This window comes from Chlorocebus sabaeus, chromosome 5 (assembly GCF_047675955.1).
Source record: "Chlorocebus sabaeus isolate Y175 chromosome 5, mChlSab1.0.hap1, whole genome shotgun sequence".
Classification (NCBI taxonomy): Eukaryota; Metazoa; Chordata; class Mammalia; order Primates; family Cercopithecidae; genus Chlorocebus; species Chlorocebus sabaeus.
In genome coordinates this window covers 80846429-80868022 of record NC_132908.1, presented here as the reverse complement: position 1 = coordinate 80868022, position 21594 = coordinate 80846429, and the positions used below count along the sequence as shown (strand labels likewise).

Sequence of the window (21594 nt, the reverse complement as noted above, 5' to 3'; positions counted from 1 at the left end):
CTAAGCCCTTCCCATTCCCCCCCCCCCCCCAACACACACACACACACACTGGCTTCTCTTGCAGGACCACACTGGCTGTCCCTGTGGGACTTAAAGTGCAGAGTAGTCCGCTGCTCAACCAGAACAGCTGCCCTGGCTCCCTCCCAGCAAGAACCCCCAGACCCTCATCTCTCATAAGGAAAGGGACTTCTGGGTCCTTTAAAACAATCCCACCTCGATCCCCCAGGGCTGTCCTGCAGCTGCTGGAGAGAGAGATGCAGAATGAATGAACTTCTGGTTTCTGGAGGAGGCACGGGAAGAAAGATTGGAAACTAACTCTGCCAGAAACTGCTGTTTTGGGAACTGTTTTTCTTCCCCTTCATCTCCACCACAAACCTGTCCCTTCCCTGGGCACCAAGACATGGGCTCCCCTCGCTTGGCAGAGAAACAGCTGGAAACTGGCTCCTTGAGACAAGAGGGTGAGTGAAACTTGAGGGGAAGAGTTAATGCTTGCTGCAGGGCGGGCGGGGGCCGGGGGGAGGTTGATGCTGTTAAACATCCTTCGGCAAAAGTGCTGTTTTCAGTGAATTTCTTTCCCGTGCTCCGGAAAGAGCTGCTTGCCAGCTGTTTGGAGAGCCGTAGATTGCAAAATTGGGTTTATTCAGTGAATGCAGAAAGGGCAGTTTCCAGGTTCTGGAAGGAGCCCCAGGCTGGGGGACAGGGTGCTGGGCTGGATTTGGATTTGCTGTGTGACCTTGGACAAGTTACTTCCCCTCGCTGGGTCTTGGTTTTTGCACTGGGAAAATGAGGAAGCTTGCAAAGGGCTCCCCGGAGTTCAAAATACTCTTCTCTCTGCAGGCTCCTCATCCTCCTCTGGCCATCCCCTGTGAGCAAAGTAATGCATTCAGAACAACAGAATGTTGTGTGGGGAGCAAGAGTGTGAAATAGGCTGCAATTCACTCTCCACTATCCACCAGAATCCAACTGGCTCTGAAATTGAGAGGAACTTTGATTTCCATTCAGCTGCCGAGTTTCTCTCTTGGTTGGAGTGGAGTGCATCTGAAAATGTAAGCTTATAGATGCTTTGGAAATGGCTCTGGCTAGAATGAATGGCATAAGAAATGGTTGCAGGATCTGAAGGTTAGAAATATTATGGAGAGAACTTTTTAAATATGTGAATTGGCTAAATCTAAAACACTCACACTAAGTCAGGCACCTCATATAGGTCTGAAATGGAGAGAGCATTAGAGGCCCCTTCTTTTTTTTTTTTTTTTCTTTTTGTATCGCTCTGTTGCCCAGGCTGGAGTGCAATGGCGCAATCTCGGCTTACTGCAGCCTCCGCCTTCCAGATTCAAGCCGTTCTCTTGCCTCAGCCTCCTGAGTAGCTGGGACTACAGGCATATGCCACCAGGCTTGGCTAATTTTTGTATTTTTAGTAGAGATGGGGTTTCACTGGCCAGGCTGGTCTCAAACTCCTGACCTCAGATGATCCACCTGCCTCGGCCTCCCAAAATGCTGGGATTACAGGCGTGAACCACTGTGCCCGGAGGCCTCCTTCATTCTGCAGATAAAAGACCATGGCCCTAGAGAGGGGGAGTAACTGGCTGGAGGTCACTCAGCAAGAATGGCTAAGGCAAGCGCGCAATGAACATGGAGGAGTACTGTGATTGCAAGTATGCCATGCTCCTCTGTCCCCTTAGCAAAGGCCTCCCCAAATGAGGAAGCAACCAAGAGTGATTAAGTGAGACTGGTGGAGTTCCTCCTGAGACCTAGATGCTTTGATGCTGTGCTAAGGACAGTCACATTCCTGGTCTGTTCCAACCTTTAATAACAGACCCTCACTGAACTTCCTGATGTCAGGTGCTTGCTAAACTGTAGGCAAGATACGCAAGCCTTCCGTGTGTCAGCCTTCTTATCTATAAAGTGGAGATCTTATGCCTACTTCATGAGGTTGTTGAGGTGTGTTAGGGGAAGCCAGGCATGTCAGAAGCATCTAGAAGTGTTATTAATACACTTCTTGTCTGTTACTGCATATAACCCTTGCCATGCCCTACAGTGTGGGTACTCAAACTGCCCCCATCACACAGATAAAGCAAAGGACTCAGAGGCACTGAGTAACCCACCTGTGCTGGCAGTCCGTAAGGGATTCGTCCCTGCCAGTGAACTTGAGAGCCTCCATTCTTAAGCTCTATTTTTACCAACTGTACCTTGCAAGATTAGTACGAGTCTTGTCATTTGAATGAATGATGCTGAGATCAGAGAGGTAAAGCCACAGACCTGAGACCACAGAGCCCAGAAGTGGCACCGCTCTGATTTGTCCAGCTCAGGACTGCGTTACTCATCCATGCAATTCAGTCCCCATCCATGCAACTCAGTCGCCATCCATGCAACGTCTGTTCTGGAGACATTCTTCTTCGATACCAGTAGATGTTCCACCAGGGAAGGGTTTTGTTCACTGATGTATCCCAAGCACACAGTAGGTGCCCAATAAATATGTGTTGAGCTAAAGGTTAAAAGAACAAGCCATGCAGATGCGGTTGCAGGAAAGCACATGTAAGAACATCTGTAGTCGCAACATCCAGGACTCTTTGCCCCAAGACTGATTTCCCTTCCTTTTTCTTGCTCTTTGTCCCTTGGGTGTCAGACTGGTAAACCCAGCACTTCCTCGCCGTGTGGTCTTCAGCAATGCCCATGCCTTCTGGAGACCTGGGCCTGCATCCCAGACACCACCACTATGGTTCCCACAGCCCTTGGAGTCAGCTCCTGTCCAGCCCAGTGAAGATGCCGTCCATCAAGGGCCTTTACTACCGCAGGGTGCAGAAGGTGGGTGCCCTGGACGCCTCCCCGGTGGACCTGAAGAAGGAGATCCTGATCAACGTGGGGGGCAGGAGGTATCTCCTCCCCTGGAGCACGCTGGACCAGTTCCCGCTGAGCCGCCTGAGCAAACTCAGGCTCTGTCGGAGCTACGAGGAGATCGCGCAGCTCTGCGATGATTACGACGAGGACAGCCAGGAGTTCTTCTTTGACAGGAGCCCCAGCGCCTTCGGGGTGATCGTGAGCTTCCTGGCGGCCGGGAAGCTGGTGCTGCTGCAGGAGATGTGCGCGCTGTCCTTCCAGGAGGAGCTGGCCTACTGGGGCATCGAGGAGGCCCACCTGGAGAGGTGCTGCCTGCGGAAGCTGCTGAGGAAGCTGGAGGAGCTGGAGGAGCTGGCCAAGCTGCACAGGGAGGAGGTTCTGCGGCAGCAGAGGGAGACCCGCCGCCCTGCCTCGCACTCCTCGCGCTGGGGCCTCTGCATGAACCGACTGCGCGAGATGGTGGAAAACCCGCAGTCCGGGCTGCCCGGGAAGGTCTTCGCTTGCCTCTCCATCCTCTTCGTGGCCACCACGGCCGTCAGCCTGTGCGTCAGCACCATGCCCGACCTCAGGGCGGAGGAGGACCAGGTGAGTGGCCTCTGATGGGGCCCATGGCTCCATCTCACAGGGTGCCCGGGCGGAGGTGTCTTTTAGGGGCCCACGAAAATGTCTTCAGGTCTTAAAATAAGAAGAAAAAAAATGAATATTATCCAACGTGGATTATATTCATTATTAGACCATCAGTGATAAAAGATAATTTTTCATCTTTTTTGTTTTTTGTTTTTTGGAGTCCTACAAAGGCAAAAGTGCCTACAGCTCAGCGTGAAAGTCATTCAGTGGCCCTCAGTCACGCATGGACTCAGTGGGCCAGACAGACCCAGCGTCACCTCTCCAGGCTCTCCCGACTTTGTGACTACAGGCAAATCACTCCACCTCCTCTCTGAGCCTGTCTCCCCCTCTGTGAAATGGGTAATGTCACCACCAAGGTTTACTCACCCAGTGAACTCAACATGTGTTTACTGAGCAGCACTCTGTGCTAAGCCCTAGACCAGGTCAAAAACATGAAATCCCCGCCTTCTTGAGCTAACATTCTCCTGGGCATCCCCACTCCATTTTCAGATGAGGAAACTGAGGCACGGGCCATTTATTTTCCTCGGAGCTCCACAGTAAGGACACCAAGGATGCAAAGGTCCCCAGGCCTCAGTTTCCCTGCAGTGCTCAGTGTCTGGGCCAGTCTCACTGGATGGGAAACTCATAGGTGAGCTGATATTTAAGTCACCCTGCCCCAGGAGGCCAGAGCAAAAAGTGCTGCTTGCCCACACCTTTATCCCCTTTCCTGGGAGTTACAGGAGACCCCAAGACACCTTCCCTCCACCCGGGAGCCAGATGGTCTGAGAAGCAAAATAAGAACCTAGCATTTGGTTGAGAGGGTTATTGGAAAGCTTCAGAGAACTAGATTGTTTCCTGATGTAAAAGATCACTCCTCCCCAGCACTGAGCTCCCCTGGCTGCCCATCATCCTGACGTTTGGAGCTTACCTTGTAATCAACAGAGAGAGAAACTAAACACATACGTAAGATGGTGCTTGCTGTATTTGGCTTATAACAGTTGCCAGCTCACCTAAGTTCTCTTCGCTTAAAGATATGTCCCAGGGAAAGACACCAGGATCAGAGAACTTGCCAGATAGAAAGGACTTAAACAGAGAACCAGCCCATGCCTCACACACAGTAGGATCCCCGTAAATATGGGTTGAATAAAATGTGTCTTGTCCAACCTACAAAAGTTTGACCCTAAAAAACCCCACAATATACTTGGGCCTCTAAACAGCTTGTTTTCCCATGGAGAAGACGATAATGCCAATCATAGGCATTTTTTCATTCGACAGCATGAAAGCATGTGATTTAAGCGCCTGCTTGTTCACAGAAATATTTATGTGTGGACTCTGCAGTACAGAGATTAAAATAAAACAAGTGACCTCCCTACCCCATTTCTTAAGGGTGTCCTAATTCCAATTAATAAAGAAAGGCCCCTGGATGCCCACAAAACTGTTCCCTCTTAGAGATTTCCAGAGAGGGGAGAAATTGTGTAGCAGCCAGGATTTCGGTTGTGCAGAGGGCCAAGATTTTTTCAAAATCTAGTGCTTTGAAAATGACGAAGGGCATGAGCCCAGGCCCAGCTTAACAGTGACTAGGGAAATCAAATTAGAGGGGAGAAGTGGGCCTGCAGACCTGCGCAGTCCAAAGCTTCAGCCGAGGATCAGGCAGCCACGTCTCCTCCTGGGACAAGAGAGATTTATGCCCAGGCCCAGCCACAGTATCTTTATGCTTTCTCCTGAGTGAAAGCGCCTTTGTGTGTGTGCCCAGAGACAGGCTGAGGTGCTGCCCGGAGAGTGTCCGTGTTCCTGTTTAGATAATAATTCAGACAGTAGGGAGGCTGAGGACGGGGCAGTCTTTGTTCTCCCAAGACGGTGACCTTACATTTACGTAAAAGGATGATGGCAACACGTGCTTTGTGTTCCTTATTTGCCCTCAGGGAATGTCAGTCTGAGAGGGACCAGCTGCTTCTGGGTCAGGCAGTGCCCATTGGGTGTGGGGCCAGTGTCCTGCAAATTGACCCTGATAGCATTCCACACACATAAAATGTCACGATGGCAGGGTGGGGGAACAGACCCAGGGCTATAACCCACAGAACTCCTCCATCAGAAACAGAAACAATGGATGGACATTTGCTGTAAACAGTTTTCCGTGTTTCTGCCTTCTCATAGCAACGTCCCTTGGAGTAAACCTGATAGTGGGGTAAAGGTCTGTGCCAGGGATTGCAAATTACAATGGAGTCTGGGTGCAGCAGCTCGTGCCTGTAAGCCCAGCACTCTGGGATTCCGAGGCGGGTGGATCACCTGAGGTCAGGAGTTCGAGACCAGCCTGGCCAACATGATGAACCTCCATCTCTACTAAAAAATACAAAAAACATTAGCCGGATGTGGTGGCGTGCACCTGTAATCCCAGCTACTTGGGAGGCTGAGGCAAGAAAATCACTTGAACCCTCAGGCAGAGGTTGCAGTGAGCCAAGACTGTGCTACTGCACTCCAGCCTGGGCAACAAGAGAAAAACGCCATCTCAAAAAAAATTACATTGGAGAAGGGAAGAGGCAGTGTAGACAGGAAGGACCAAGCCAGCGCCTGAGCCCTTCTAAGGGGCACCAGATTTTAAAGTTCTGGATTTCCCTGGGGGACTCTTCCCCAAAAGGATGAAAGAACCAATGCTTCCTAAGTGCCGCTCATGAGGCTGGCATTTCACACCGTGTACTGATTTCATCCCTGTGGCAGCATGGGCAAGCGAATACCACTTCCACCCCCATTTTACAGATGAGGAAACTGAGGCTCGGAGAGGTTTTATCACTTTCTGAAGCTCACAGTAAGTGGCAGAGCTAAGATTTGAACTCACCTCTGATTGGCTCTAAAATCCAACCCCCTATGACTACACAACACTGATACCATCTTTCTTTCCTTTCCTTTCCTTTGTTTTCTTCCTTCCTTCCTTCCTTTTCTTTTTCTTTCCTTCTTTCCTTCTCTTTCTTTCTCTCTTTCTTTTTTTAAATTTGAGACAGGGTCTAACTTTGTCACCCAGGCTAGTGTGCAGTGGCACGATCTTGGCAGCTAACTGCAGCCTCCATCTCCTGGACTCAAGTGATCCTCCCACCTCAGCCCCCCAAGTAGTTGGGACTACAGGTGTGCATCACCACACCCAGCTAATTTTTTGTATTTTTTGTAAAGACAGGATTTCCCCATGTTGCCCAGGCTGGTCTCAAACTCCTGAGTTCAAGCGATCTGCCTGCCTTGGCCTCTCAAAGTGCCAGGATTACAGACATGAGCCACTGTGCCCAGTCCTAACTTTCAGTTCTGGGCCACTTAACCTGTAGTCTAGAACTTTAGCCTCGGGGGCACTTGGTGCTTCTGAGGCAGCCAGACTTTGTGAAACAGCTCTCAGGCCAGCAAGATGGTGCAAAGGCCAGACGCCCTGGGTTTCAACTTTGGCCTCACCCATGACTAACCCAGTGATCTTGGGAAAGTCGCTTAAACTCCTTGAGCCTCAGTTTCCTCCTCTGTGAAATGGGGGTGCTCTAAGCGCTTCCCTCAAGGGGTCATGTGGTGCATAAAGCAGCTGGGACAGTGCCGACACACAGAGGTGCTCAGTGAACGTCCGTCATACTGATCATCATTCATTCATTCATTCATTCATTCATTCATTCGGTAGTAGTTAACTGGAAACCAAACATTCATCCTTTACCTTCCTTCAACAACAGTCATTGACTGCCTACTAAAGCCCATTCTTCTGGGTGCTAGAGAGAAGAGAAATTTCTTACTTCCTTGGAGCTTAGATTCTGAGCAGCCCTGCTCATATTTTTATTTTTTTGACAGGGTTTCACTCTGTCACCCAGGCTGGAGTACAGTGGCACAATCTCAGCTCACTGCAGCCTCTGCCTCGCGGGTTCAAGCAATCCTCCCACCTCAGCCTCCTGAGTAGCTGGAACCACAGGCAGGCATCATCACGCCCAGCTAATTTTTGTATATTTTGTAGAGATGGGTTTCACCACGTTGGCCAAGCTGGTCTCAAACTCCTGAGCTCCAGTGATTCTCCCACCTCGGCCTCCCAAAGTGTTGGGATTACAGGCATGAGCCACTGCACGCCAGCCCCCTGCTCCATTTTTCTGCGTTGACATTTACAAAACATGAAATCGAGCACCTTAAAGGGAACAATTTAGTGGCATTTAGTACAATCACGATCTTCTGCAGCCACCACCACCTCTATCTAGTTCCAAAACTTTTTCTCAGCACTCCAGAAGAAAACCCTGTCCCAGCTAGGCAGTCTCTCCTCCTCCATCTCCCACCAGCCCCTGGCAACCACCCATCTGCTTTCTATCTCCATGAATTAGCCTGTTCTGGACATTTCATAGAAATGGAACCATGCCAGGTGTGGTCTTCTGTGGCTGGCTTCCTGCTCCAGCATCGTGTCTTCAAGGTCCATGCACACCGTGCCATGTGTCAGATCTTCGTTCCTCTTCATGGCCGAATACTATTCCACTGTATGTATATGCCACTATTGGTTTATCCATCCAGCACTGATGGCCTACTCCATGTTGATAGCTGAAGATAGAAAGACACACTCCGAAGACCGACCCCCACCTCCAAGGAACAAGATGAGTTTGACACATGAAGCCAGGATTCTGTTCCCACGGCTGCCACACAGACCCCTTTCAACAGGCAGGATTCAAGATCTAGTCCTGACCCTCGTTGTTTTTTTTTTCTTTTTCTTTTTTTTTTTTTTGAGATGGAGTTTTGCTCTTGTCACCCAGGCTGGAGTGCAGTGGTGCGATCTCAGCTGACTGCAACCTCTACCTCCCCGGGTTCAAGCGATTCTCCTGCCTCAGCCTCCCAAGTAGCTGGGATTACAGGCACGCAACACCATCCCCAGCTAATTTTTGTATTTTTAGTAGAGATGGGGTTTCGCCATGTTGCCCAGTCTGGTCTCAAACTCCTGACCTCAGGTCATCCACCTGCCTCTGCCTCCCAAAATGCTGAGATTACAAGCTTGAGCCACCCCGCCTGACCCCGACTCTCGCTTGAATGCACTGGGAGATCCAGGGCAGGTCACATCCGCCCCTGGACCTCAAACTCCTGCTGGTAAAGTGATGGTCTGGACTTGTCATTTTACAGCTGACTGGTCCCTAGCATCCTTCCAGCCCTGGGCACCTGCAGCCTCATGTCCTTGTCTGTTTGCTGCAGTTTTCCAGGTTCTTTCTTTCCCTCTGCCTTCATTGTCCTCCCTGCCATTCATCCCTTGCGCCCTCTCTATGTGACCTCAGACCTGGCCGGGCAGCTCTGCCTTTTACCTCCCTCTGGGGCAGCCTGAACACCACTGGCCAGGACCATTTTTCTTCCTCTTTACTGCTACTAAGACATCCCAGCCACTGCAGATAGTATCAGGTCATGGAAAGGGCCAGCATCTTCAGTTTGCTCGTCCTGGGTTGAGTCCTAGCTTTCCCACTCCCTGGCTCTGCCCTCAGAGAAGTCCTTTTCTTTCTCTGTGCCTCTATTTCCTCACCCATCAAAGAGGACAATCATAACACTATTCAGAGGGCGGTGCTGAGGACTGAATGAAAACCTGTATATCAGGCGCCAGCACAGAGTGGATGCTTGTTTTGCTCCCCCTTGGGGCTGGGCTCACACCTCTGCACCTGCTCTGCTGCTCTGCTCACCAGCCTCCGTCCCTGGCTCCCTCAAACCTGAATCGCAATGGCCGAGTCAGGGGCCAGTGACTCAAATGTCCTCTCCATCCCCTTCCAGTGCCTGCCCTCATTCCTCCTCTGCTCTGGCTTTCAGCGTGTCTTTTCTGAGGGCTTGCTCTGGCTGGAGACTCGGTAGGAGAAGTAGGCGAACTCACCACGCTCAAGATTACCCCTGCCAGCCTTCCCACAGTTCTCCTCCTACCTTGGGTGCTACTCCTGCCCCACAGCATTGCCCGGGTCTTTCAGGGATATTGTCAAAGGGACACGCACACCCTATGGCAACCGAGTGAAGCACCCTTGGTGATGTCTCTGCAGAACCATGGTGGGGTTAGGGAGCAGAACCATGCGGGTTCTTCGGTGCTCACCTTCCTTCTCATCCTGGACTGTAGACATTTCAGCATCTTACTAAGGTGGAGGGCTGGGGAAGGAAGGCACAGAGAGTGGTTTGTTTATTTGTTTGTTTGTTTATTTGTTTTGAGACGGAGTCTCGCTCTGTCACCCAGGCTGGAGTGCAGAGGCGCGATCTCAGTTCACTGCAAGCTCTGCCTCCCAGGTTCACACCATTCTCCTGCCTCCTCAGCCTCCCAAGTAGCTGGGGCTACAGACACCTGCCACTACACCCGGCTTTTTTTTTTTCTTCAGGCTGAAGTGCAGGTTGCTTACCGCAACCTCTGCCTCCTGAGTTCAAGTGATTCTCTTGCCTCACCCTCCAGAGTAGCTGGAACTACAGGCGCCCGCCACCATGCCCAGCTAATTTTTGTACTTTTAGTAGAGATGGGGTTTTGCCATTTTGGCCAGGCTGGTCTCGAACTCCTGACCTCAGGTGATCCACTAGCCTCGGCCTCCCAAAGTGCTGGGATTACGGGTATGAGCCACTGCGACCAGCCCACAGAGAGAGATTTTTAAAAGACCACCTGGGACTCTTGGGGTCCCCTCCCCAGGATGCAGCTCACCTTTTGGGCTGCCATGTCCACCTCCCTGCCTCCTCACCCTTTAGTAAGAGGCCCTGCGCAAGAGCCAGCTCCTCCCTCCTCCTCTGTCCCTTTCTCGGACCATGAATCAGCTTCCTAAAGAACTGGCCTGCTCTCTGGAGCTTCTCTGTGCTCGGTGGCATTTAGTAATTGCTCTAGCAAATGCTTCTTATCCTAGTTTTGTTGCTTTTGGTTGTTTTTTTCCTGCAGCTGTGTCTCTCCCTGTGTCCCAGCCAAGAAGCAATATTCCCTGTTTCCTGGCCTGGGGCCTCCCTGATGCTCTGCAGGTGACAGTTTCCTCTGCCTCCTCACACTCCCCCCGCCTCCGCGTGTCCAACTCCCAGCCCCCTGCAAATGCCCCGCGCAGACACCGCCACCCACACTCATTCATGAGTCGTTCAGGAAGGGCCCCTGCAGGCTGGACCTGTGCTGGACACTGGGAGGGTCCCTAGGTCTCTCCTTCAGTGACTGCTGAAGGGATATTAGTACAGAGGCGATGGGATGGCGGCCTGCCCTCTCTGCACAGGGAGAACCACTGTGAGACTCAGAGTCAGTGGATACTTCTTAGACCCCTGCTGGGCTCCTGGCCCTGTGCTAGTCATTTCCCTGTTTCCTAATTTAATCCTCACCGCAATCCCATTCTACAGATCAGAAAACGGCCTCAAGAAGTTATGTAACTTGCCTGACAGCAGCTAAGCTAGTAATGCTCCCTCAGCGGCAGTTGCTTTTTCTTTTGTCAAGACAGGGTCTTGCTCTGTTGCCCAGGCTGGAGTGCAGTGGTGCAGTCTCGGCTCTCCTCCAACCTCCTGGGTTCAAGTGATTCTCGTGCCTCAGCCTCCTGAGTAACTGGGATTACAGGCATGCACCACCAGGCCCGGCTAATTTTTGTGTTTTTAGTAGAGACAGGGTTTCCCCCACATTGTCCAGGCTGGTCTCAAACTCTCTTGCCTCAAGTGATCCACCCACTTCAGCCTCCCGAAGTGCTGGGATTGCAGGCGTGACTCACCATGCCCAGCCCAGTGGCAGCTGCTTTCTAATAAGAATTTGCTGGAAGCTCTAGAAGAGAAGTCAGCCATCCAACCTGCCCAAGGTGAAGGCCAGGGAGAGCCCATGGTGGATCAGCTGCAGGGCCTGAACCGGACAGCAGTGCGGGGAGAGGATTGAGGAGGAAGACAAGCAACGTAGATTTGAGGAGCTCCTACACTACAGCGTCCCTGAGCAGGTCTCCCCGGTGCCCACAATTGCCCTGCGGGATGAGAATCACCTTCCCCATTTCACAGAAGGGAAGACGTCTTCAGTTAGATGACTCATGGGCCAGGTCCCATGGTGGGGCTGACCCCGTCCAATTGGTTCCAACACTTTCAGAGTCCCTGTGTCCCAGCATTGGGAAGAGGGGACAGTTGCTGGGAGTGGGCGGGAGGGGAGACCTGGGGAGGAGGAATTGTGGCTCATGGTGAGGAGGGGCTTGGGGGAGGCCCATGGGAGTGGAGTAAAGGAGGGGAGGGTGGCAGAGGGCACGGGAAGGAGAGAAAAGTGGCTAAAGGAGTGGGAGGAGGAGTGAGTCAGCACATGAGGCCCCAGGAGAGCCTCAGAGGAAACAGCTCAGGGCCTCAGGCCAGGGCCAGAGGCACAAATGGTGAACTCACAGCAGGAGGGAGGGGAGGAAGAGATGCTGAGCTGAGGAATGGACCAGCCCTGACTAAGGAGCTGCAGCAAAAGTGAGAGGTGGCCACGTTCCGAAGTGGGACTGGCAGGACTTGCTGGGAGGGACAGAGGGGGCGAGGAAGCCTCCAAGCTCATGTGGATCCTGAGCCCCTCCCAGATGGAGCTTCTAGAACTGGCCCTCGCTGCACCTGCAGGGCCCCCAGGGCAGCAGCTTTGCCCTCAGGAAACCCGCTGTGCTGCTGCGTGAAACAAGTGCAGGCCAGGCTCCGGGACCCCCACTACTCCCACTTGCTGCCTCCCCCAGGAGTACGCAGCCAGCTCAGACTGACTGTAACTCCCATACCACAACATTCGCCCTTTTTAAGTGCACAGTTCGGTGGTCTTTAGTATCATCATGGAGCTGAGAAGCCATCATTCCCTTCCTCCTCCATCCAGCCCCAGACACCCACCCCTCTGCTTTCTGTCTCTGTGGATTTGCCTGCTCTGGACATCTCACTTAAATGGAATCATCCAACATGGGGTATCTGTGTCTGGCTTCTTTCACTCAGCATCGTGTTTTCAAGGTGCATTCATGTTGTAGCATGATTTAGCCCTTCATTCTTTTTCATGGCTGACTACTATTCCGTTGTGTGAATAGGCCACATATTATATATTCACTCATCAGTTTATGGATGTTTAAGTTGTCTCTACTTTGGGGCTATTATGAATAATACTACCATGGACTTTGTGTACAAGTTTTTTTTTTTTTGGTTTTTGTTTTGTTTTTTTGAGACAGAATTTCATGCTGTCACCCAGACTGCAGTGCAGTGGCACAGTCTTGGCTCGCTGCAAACTCCACCTCCTGAGTTCAAGTGATTCTCCTGCCTCAGCCTCCTGAGTAGCTGGGATTACAGGCGCCCACCACCATGCCTGGCTAATTTTTGTATTTTTAGTAGAGATGGGGTTTTACCATGTTGGCCAGGCTGCTTTTAAACCCCTGACCCCAGGTGATCCACCCGCCTCGGCCTCCCAAAGTGTTGGGATTACTGGCATGAGCCACCAGACCCGGCCTGTGTACAGGTTTTTGCATGGACATATGTTTTCATTTGTCTGAGCTATACACCTAGGAGTGGAACGGCTGGGTTGCATGTTAACTCTGTTTAACCTTTTGAGGACCTGCCAAACTGTTTCCACTGCCACTGCCCCATTTTACATCCCCACCAGCAGTGATGGGTTCCCGTTTCTCCACAATCTCACCAACACTTGGCTATTATTGTCTGTCTTTATGATTCTAGCCATCCTAGTGGATGTCAAATTGTGTCTTACTGTGGTTTTGATTATCCTTTATTTTTGTTTTTTAACTTTTCATTATGGAGAATTTCAGACATTTACAAAGTCAACAGAATAATATAGGGAACCCCTGGGAAACCATGACTCAGCTACATGCAATGGTCAATATTCTGCCACTTTTTTTTTTTTTTTTTTTTTGAGATGGAGTCTCGCTCTATCACCTATCACGCAGGCTGCAGTGCAGTGGTGCGACCTCGGCTCACTGCACCCTCCACCTCTCAGATTCAAGCGATTCTCCTGCCTCAGCCTCCCAAGTAGCTGGGATGACAGGCGTGTGTCACCACGCCTGGCGAATTTGTGTATTTTTAGTAGAGACAAGGTTTCACCACATGGGTCAGGCTGGTCTCGAACTCCTGACCTTAGGTGATCCACCTGCCTTGCCCTCCCAAAGTGCTGGGATTGCAGGCATGAGCCATCGTGCCTAGCCAATATTCTGCCATTCTTGTTTCCTTTCTCTTTCCATCCCCTCTCCACCTCAAATCACCTACCATTTGTTACTATTTTTCTTTTACAGTTTTACAGGTAAAACGTACATACACTGAAATGCACAAATCTTAGGTGCAGAATTTAATAAGCAGATGCTCCTGTGTCAGCCTCTCCCCTTTGAGTACAGAATATTTCTGTGACCCTAGAAAGCTCCCTCGTGGCCCTTCACAGGCCATCCTTACACTACCCAGAGGCAGCCTCTGTTCTGATCACTTTGTGTACCCTAGATGAGGCTGACTGATCTCGAGCTTCCTGCAAATGGAAACACACATCCAGCTTGCTTTGCTCCACAACAGGCCCGTGGGATTCATCCGTATTGTTTCATCATTCACGCCCTGGGCCTTCTCCGGGCCGACACTTCTTCTTCATTACAGGAAGGAGCCAGAACACACCTCGCTGTGCCTGTGACAAGGGCTAGGCATAGAGTGACCAACCATCCCGGTGTGCCCAGGGACCCGGGGGTTCCTAGGACCTGGAACTTTCTGGCTTTAAGCACAGAACTTCCACAAAGGGAGAAAGGATCACTTTTTTCTTTCCTTCTTTCCCCCTTTTCTCTTTTCTTCGAATATTTGCTAAGCTGGGAATTATTTCCTCTGCCCATGCTCCATAAACACCCCCTGGCCAATGCCCGCATTTCTGAGGGACCAGTGCTGGGAGGCTGGATTTAGGATGCAGAGCAGAGCCTGATGCAGGTGCAGTGACGTGGCAGAGCAGAGCCTTTGCTGCAGTCCAGAAAGGTGGCCAGAGGGCCAGGCCGTGGGAGGGGAGCAGTCGGTGTGCATGGCTTGAATGTCCAAACGCCAGCCCCATAGGCAGGAGGACCTGGCAGAGCCTTCTCGGCCTCTAAGGAGTCACCTTCCTGAGCTATTGGGTCATCAGTGTGGAAGTTATTCCCAGGCTGTGAGTATTTTAAGCCTAGGGAGAAACTCCCAGGATGTCTGCAAAGAAAGAGGCCTTGTAGGCAGAATTTAGCTCAAAGCCTGAAAACCTTCCAGGTGCCTCAGAGTGAATGGGGGGAGTTGCCAAATGTAGATTTCTGGGCCCCACCCAAGGTTTGGATTTTGTGATGGGGGCCCAAGAATCTGCATTTACAACAAGCACCCTGGGGGCTTCTGGTGCCGGGGTTTCCAAATCAGCTTTGAGAAATACCAATTCTGTTCCAAACTCTGTATTAGAAACTGAAGCACAGAGAGGGCCAGTGGCCACTGCAAAGTCACCCAGCAAGTTTGTAGCAGGGCTGGGGAATCGGAACCCAAATCTTCCGAGCCTTTCAGGATCCTGAAGCAAACCCTGGGTAGTCGTGGCGAAGACCTCTCAGTGGGTTGGAGAATCCCCTCATCTTCCTGTAATATCCAGCCATAGGAAGAAGGTATTGCTACCCTTACACTGACCAGGCAGACTGTGGTCCATGACCAATGTATGATTGTGTTAAAATGGCTACGGTGCATCCTGTGCCTGCGAGGTGCACGGTCCTGTTCATGTCTTTATATGCATAATTTCCATTCATCACGACAGCTCTTCAGAGCTTAGACAACTGAAAGTCCAGAAGGGACAAGTGATTTGCCCAAGTAAGTGGAAGAGATGGGATTTGAAACTGTGCTAGGCTCTGGGAGTACTGTAACTAGACAAGCAGACATGCTTTCTGGAGGGCTTGAAGGCTGGCAGGGCACAGAAAGTTCCTGATTCTCCAATCTTGCTAAAAAACTTGCTGTGTGGCTTCGCAGTGACCCCTGCCCCTCTCTCTGCTTCAGTTTCCAAAGAAGAGGCTGGAACACTCTGGATTCCACCCCTTGGCAGTGCTGCCTCTGACTCCCACCCCTGTAATAGTCCACACAGAAGTCCAGCCAGAAAGGTACCCTGCCCTGGACAGGCAAATAGAGACTGGCATGGTTCAGCCTGTTTCTCTTCCTCCAGCAGCCAGGCATAAAGAACATTTCCGCTTATGATTTCTGTGGGCACTGGAAATAATTTCTTTTTCCACTTCAGAGCACTTTAATCCAAAGAAAACTGTGGTTGTCAACATCTTGCCTTTCACACAGACAAGTTGCTTCGGCCATTCATCCATTCATCCATCAAGTACATGTATTTTGTGTGTGTGTGTGTGTGTGTGTGTAAAATATTTATAGCGAAGTTTTCTACCCTGGCTCCACTTTTGAATTATCCATGGGGGTTCTGGAAAATTCTATTGCTCAGCTCAAACCTAGATTAATTAAATTAGAATCTTGGGAGGACCTGGCCCAGGCAACAGAATGTTTCAAGGAACCCCCAGGTGATTCTAACCTGCAGCCAAGGTTGAGAACCACACATTAGAACAGTGCCTGTCAAACTTCAATTTGCATGAGTCACCTGGAGATCTTGTTAACTGCAGAATATGATTCTGTGGGATGGGGTGGGGCCTGAGATGCTCTGTTTCTAACAAGCTCCTCAGGGAGGCTGATGGTTTTGGCTCAAGGCCCACACTTTGAGTGGCAGAAGGGCTGGTGGAACTACCCTGAACTATTCGGGAGGAAGAACAAAATACAGAACGCAGAATGGCGCCCACCCAGCTGGAACTGCCGAGCTGGAATCCCGCATGTCAAGGGCAGCAATTACACATCCCAAGGGCTGTCCGGGGTATTTGGGAACCCCCTCTGCCCCGCCAGCCTTCAAACCAGGGGTTAGCACCATGCCTGGCACAAAGTGGGCCCTCCATACATTTCTGTTGGCTAAATGAATGAGGGGTGATAAACAACAAAGTTACAAAATAGCCAACAGCAGCTAAGAGACCCTGGCACCACCTCTTAAGTATGTGAGCTCAGGCGAGTCACTTCACTGCTGTGACCAACTCCCTGGGCCGTCAAATGGGGTCATGCTGCCTGCTCACGACAGTGTTACGTGGCTTGAGTAACAGCAGCAGAGCATTGCATGGTCCCCCGAGGTACTTATGTCATTAAGGTAGAGGCTGGCAGCTATAACAAAGAGACCGCAAACTAGAATAGTTTTAAACCAAATTTCTCTCTTGTGCAATAGTCCCAAGGTGAGGGATGTGGGTGAGTATAGACAATTCTTATTCCAGATTCTCCTGCCTTGATGTTCCCTCCTGGCCTGGAGCGCTGGCCCAGTCCTCTCTTCTTAGCTGGGTTGCAGGCCCATCTGTGCTGTCCCGACTCACACGAAGGATGAAAAGAGTGTGCACGAGTTAGATCCAGAAGTGGTTTGCATCACTTCTGTTTCCAGTCCAGAGGTGAGGACTTAGTCATTTGGCCACACCTAGTGGCAAGGGAAGCCAGAAAGAATGGTCTCTGACCTAGCCGATCTGCTGTATACCCAGCCACAACTGGAAAACTGTGTAAAAGGAGGTTCTGGTGGACAACTAAGTTTACAGCACAAAGTTCATGGGCATGAAGTCGTCCCCCAGTTTCCAGCGCTGTCGCGGGTCCACTCTCTACCCTGCGTTGTTGCCTCTTCTCCCCGCAGGGCGAATGCTCTCGGAAGTGCTACTATATTTTCATCGTGGAGACCGTCTGCGTGGCCTGGTTCTCTCTGGAGTTCTGCCTGCGGTTTGTCCAGGCCCAAGACAAGTGTCAGTTCTTCCAGGGGCCCCTGAACATCATCGACATCCTGGCCATCTCCCCATACTACGTGTCACTGGCGGTGTCTGAGGAGTCCCCGGAGGATGGCGAGAGGCCGAGCGGGAGCTCCTACCTGGAGAAGGTGGGGCTGGTCCTGCGTGTGCTGCGGGCACTGCGCATCCTCTACGTGATGCGCCTGGCCCGCCACTCGCTGGGGCTGCAGACGCTGGGGCTCACTGTGCGCCGCTGCACACGTGAGTTCGGCCTGCTCCTTCTCTTCCTGGCCGTGGCCGTCACCCTATTCTCCCCTTTGGTCTACGTGGCCGAGAAGGAGTCAGGGCGGGTGCTGGAGTTCACCAGCATCCCCGCCTCCTATTGGTGGGCCATCATCTCCATGACAACGGTGGGCTATGGGGACATGGTGCCCCGAAGTGTGCCAGGCCAGATGGTGGCCCTCAGCAGCATCCTGAGCGGGATCCTCATCATGGCCTTCCCGGCCACGTCTATCTTCCACACCTTCTCCCACTCCTACCTGGAGCTCAAGAAGGAGCAGGAGCAGCTTCAGGCCCGTCTCCGCCACCTCCAAAGCACTGGTCCGGCCAGTGAATGTGAACTCCTGGGCCCCCACATGGCCAGTGAACATGAGCTCATGAACGATGTCAATGACCTAATCCTGGAGGGCCCAGCCTTGCCTATCATGCACATGTAACTCAGCACTCCCTGTGACTACATGGTAACTTCAACCCATCGCCCTGCCTGAAACACACTCAAGGGTCCCCCACATAGACCACCTAGTGATGTTCTAGAGCCCAGGGAGGACTCCTGAAGCTGGAGGGGCATAAGACCACAGAGGCTGTGTGTCTGTGATCCTTGTCCCTGGGGGCCCAATGTCCCAGGCTGACTGTGTCCAGCCTGCTTGCCTTTCTTCTCTCTGCCCATCTACTGAGCACAATCTTGCTGGAGTAGCTCAGTCTTCTTTCATTCTCTTTTCCTTCCCAGCAGAGGCTTTAACATCCCAGGCTGGGTTCTGGATGCCCACAGAACTAGTAACCATTGATATTTGCATACTGAGCCTATAGAATTTCATGATTTCCCTAAGACCATTTTTCCTGGGCCATGCCACCATTGGAAGTCAAAGGTCCAGTCACTGCAAACCCCACTGATCAAACTCTCCCACCCAACCTTTCCACGGGTTCCAGAGGGATCAATATGTTTTCCTTCCGCTTACCACCACCAGTGGTATTTCCCTAATGCTGTTGCCTCCTGCCAACTCTGAACACTTGTAGCTAAGAAGGAAGAATCAGCCTTTTTGCAGTAAATCCCATGTTGAGGCTGATGCCCACAAGCCTGCCATCCCCCACCTGGAGCTCAAGAAGGAGCAGGCATCCCCAGGCATGCCTGGAATCTGGGACCTGGAACCTAGGACCTGGGACCTGAGACCTGGGCAGAAACTCCACTTGCCAACACAGCCAGGCCCTCCTTGGCTGCCTGGACTCTTGGTGTGGTGTTCTCCAGTTATCCAGTCCTTAGCCTTGACAGAGACAAACTCTTTCAGGGTCCACGTTGTCCCTTGAGAAGATCATTCCTGCTGCTGCTTCCTCCCACACTGCAGGGGACCTTGGCTTTTCATCCACAGCTGAGCCCCCATGGACTCAGTGTAGCTTTGGCACAGACACAAGGGGAATTGTAGGCGCTGCCCCTTGCTGGCTTCCCCGACTAGTCTTCTCCATGCTGGAGACAGACATTCTTAGCTCACATTTCAATGTATTTATTTATTTGTCCATTCATCTGTGAATAGAGTCTGACCTTTGCATCCAGGGGAGGAGGCAGATGGAAGTCTGAGTCACTGGAGATAAAGCAGCATATTCTGAGAGCAGGCAGGAAGGAGCAATGAATTCCAAGCAGTGGGCTCCCAAAGACTTCACAGAGACATGGGCAGGGCTGGAGAGTAGAGGGGTATTTTGGGAGATGAAGCTGAACAGGTGGGTTGGGATGAGAAGGCGTGGGCCTTGCATGCTCTACGGAGGGCAGAGTGATGTGCACGGGCTGTGGATTAGGGAGGTGACGAGGCTGGATTGGGCATCAGAAGCCCAGTTTGGGATGAGGAGCCATTGAGCCATTCAGGCAAGACAGCGCTGCCTCCTTCCTAGGATGAATCGTACAAGGTTCTGTCAAATCCTGGCTTCTCCCAGAAGAACACACCTGGGAGACATCCTGATGGCGCTTCCCCAGAGTGGCATGGCCCGCACAGGGGTTTGCTGTTGGCTCTAAGACCCCTGGAGAAAGTGCACGAGATCCAAACAGATGACAGAGAAGTGGTTTAGGCCCTGCCAATCTGATGTAGTGTACGTATGAGAGTAGTCAGCATTTTACCGCTGCTAACAAGTCCCTTGCTGTTCATTCATTCTGTTAGTTTTTCACAATGTCCTGCTATGTGCCAGGCACGGTCCTCCACTGATGGCAATGCCAGGCAGCAGCATGGCAGAGGGCTCTGGCCCAGGAAGTGCCCCGCACCAGCATCTAGTGTCCAGGGATCCTTGGCCTCCTGGGGAGCCCTCCTTTCCTTGGAGTCCTCCGGGTGTCCCCCCAGCTGATGCGGGCACATGTCCCCATTCTTTGAGACCCCAGTCTTTCCCAAGCTGACATGTCACCACGTGACAGAGTAGTCCAGTGGCCATGACACAAGGAAAGCCCCTGCACCCTATAAAATCCCCAGCCTGGATGGCCACTCCACTCCACAAAGTGACAGGCAGATTCCCATAAACCTTGGATAGAAATTCCATGTGACAGGCACCTTGGACAGCAGCCATAGAAGTATTTCTGTTCCGGACTAACATTTTATTTATGTATTTATGTATGCATGTATGTATGTATTTATTTATTTATTGACAGAGTCTCTCTCTGTCCACCAGGCTGGAGTGCAGTGGCTTGATCTCAGCTCACTGCAACCTGTGCCTCCCGGGTTCAAGCAATTCTCCTGCCTCAGCCTCCCAAATAGCTGGGATTGCAGGCGCCTACTACCATGCTCAGCTAATTTGGTATTTTTAGTAGAGACAAGGTTTCACCATGTGGCCAGGCTGGTCTCGAACTCCTGACCTCAGGTGATCCACCCGCCTCGGCCTCCCAAAGTGCTGGAATTACAGGCACGAGCCACCACGCCCGGCCCAGACTGACATTTTAATAACTACTCTTAGGCAAAATAGTAAAAGGGCAAAGTCTCCCACTTACTCTCTCTCTGGGCGCTGGCTGGCTTGGGCGCTGGCTGGAACCCAGTGTCTCCACTGTCTGTGTGACCTCAGGCAGGCCCCTTCCCCCTCAGGCAGCTGCAGGCAGGTGTTGGGCTAGACCTGTGGTTTTCTGACCTGGGTTCCACAAAGCAAGCTTAAGGACTGTCCTGTGGATGAAGACAACCAGCAGCGAAGCAGGCAGAGCTCTGCCTCCTGGGGCAAAACATTTGCAAGTAATAATGCTGAAAAGAATGTACGAGTCCCCAGTCTCCTCTCCTTCCAGTCAGTGTCCAGCCCAGCCCTTTGAACTGGGTGGTAAGCTCACTCTGGAACCAGAGACAAAGCCTAAACAGCCACTGGAAGGTCTGGGACCCACATCAGCCCCCACACCCGCCCTGCCTTCTCACTGAAGACATTTTTTTGTGCTGCATGCCTGGTGCAAAACGTATTAATGACAGCTCTGCCTATCCCTGTAACTGGCTTCTGCCCAGGCATCTCCCTTCTCCTCTGCTTCACCTAGCAGGCATCTTCACCAAAGTGTGCCAGCACTAAAAGAAACATTTAAAATCAAAATTAGGTGAAGCACCACCACTGTTATGAGATTCCATAGAGTCTCAATGTTCACCCAGTTGAGATTCTCTGCTAAATTAGACATGGAAAATTGGAATTGATTGCTCGCATGTGGGGCTTAATTAAATGCTCTATTTTTTCTCCCTGGTAATGTCCCAGGAGACGGGTCTAAATTGTTTTAGTCTAGCCTTGCCTAACCACCTTTCCTTTGTGCTGATTGAATAGGGGGGAAGTGACAAGCAAGTTACCAGGCAGTTTCTTCACCCCTGTTGGCTGAAAGGCCCCTTATGTTACCCAGAAGCGCTTGTGTTCTCTGAGGCCAGTGGGCACGACTGTAGCCAAAGGTGGACATCTTCCAGCCGAAGGCAAAGAGAAAACAGCCCTTCACGGCAAGCCATTTCGTGTTGTATTGTGGACGTGGTTGCCAGCGGTAACTGGGAAACTTTGACTCAGCATGTCCTAGCCAGACAGAGTTGAGCCCAAGTAGTGAGCTGGGGAAGGGTGAATTAATTCTTCAACAGCATGAGAGGGGTGCAAGACTGCACTGGGGACCACTGACTCTATTTTGATGGCTTTAGGACTTTAGAATATGGTAAAACTCGAAGTCCCACTGGAAGAGTTGATCCGAGCAGGGAGTTTCCACGAGGGACGCGTGCACCTCTGCGATGACGTGCATTTC

At 51.6% G+C, this 21594-nt stretch overlaps 1 protein-coding gene across 1 annotated transcript; it reads left to right on the top strand.

Annotated features, from left to right (window-relative positions):
- Nucleotides 1–271: 271 nt before the first annotated feature.
- Nucleotides 272–20462, top strand: KCNG4 (potassium voltage-gated channel modifier subfamily G member 4). The gene is made up of 3 exons (XM_007994219.3): nucleotides 272–458; nucleotides 2624–3420; nucleotides 17024–20462. The coding sequence occupies exons 2-3, from the start codon at nucleotides 2665–2667 to the stop codon at nucleotides 17825–17827; spliced, it is 1560 nt and encodes a 519-aa protein (XP_007992410.3). The 5' UTR covers nucleotides 272–458; nucleotides 2624–2664; the 3' UTR covers nucleotides 17828–20462.
- The last annotated feature ends 1132 nt before the right edge of the window (nucleotides 20463–21594 follow it).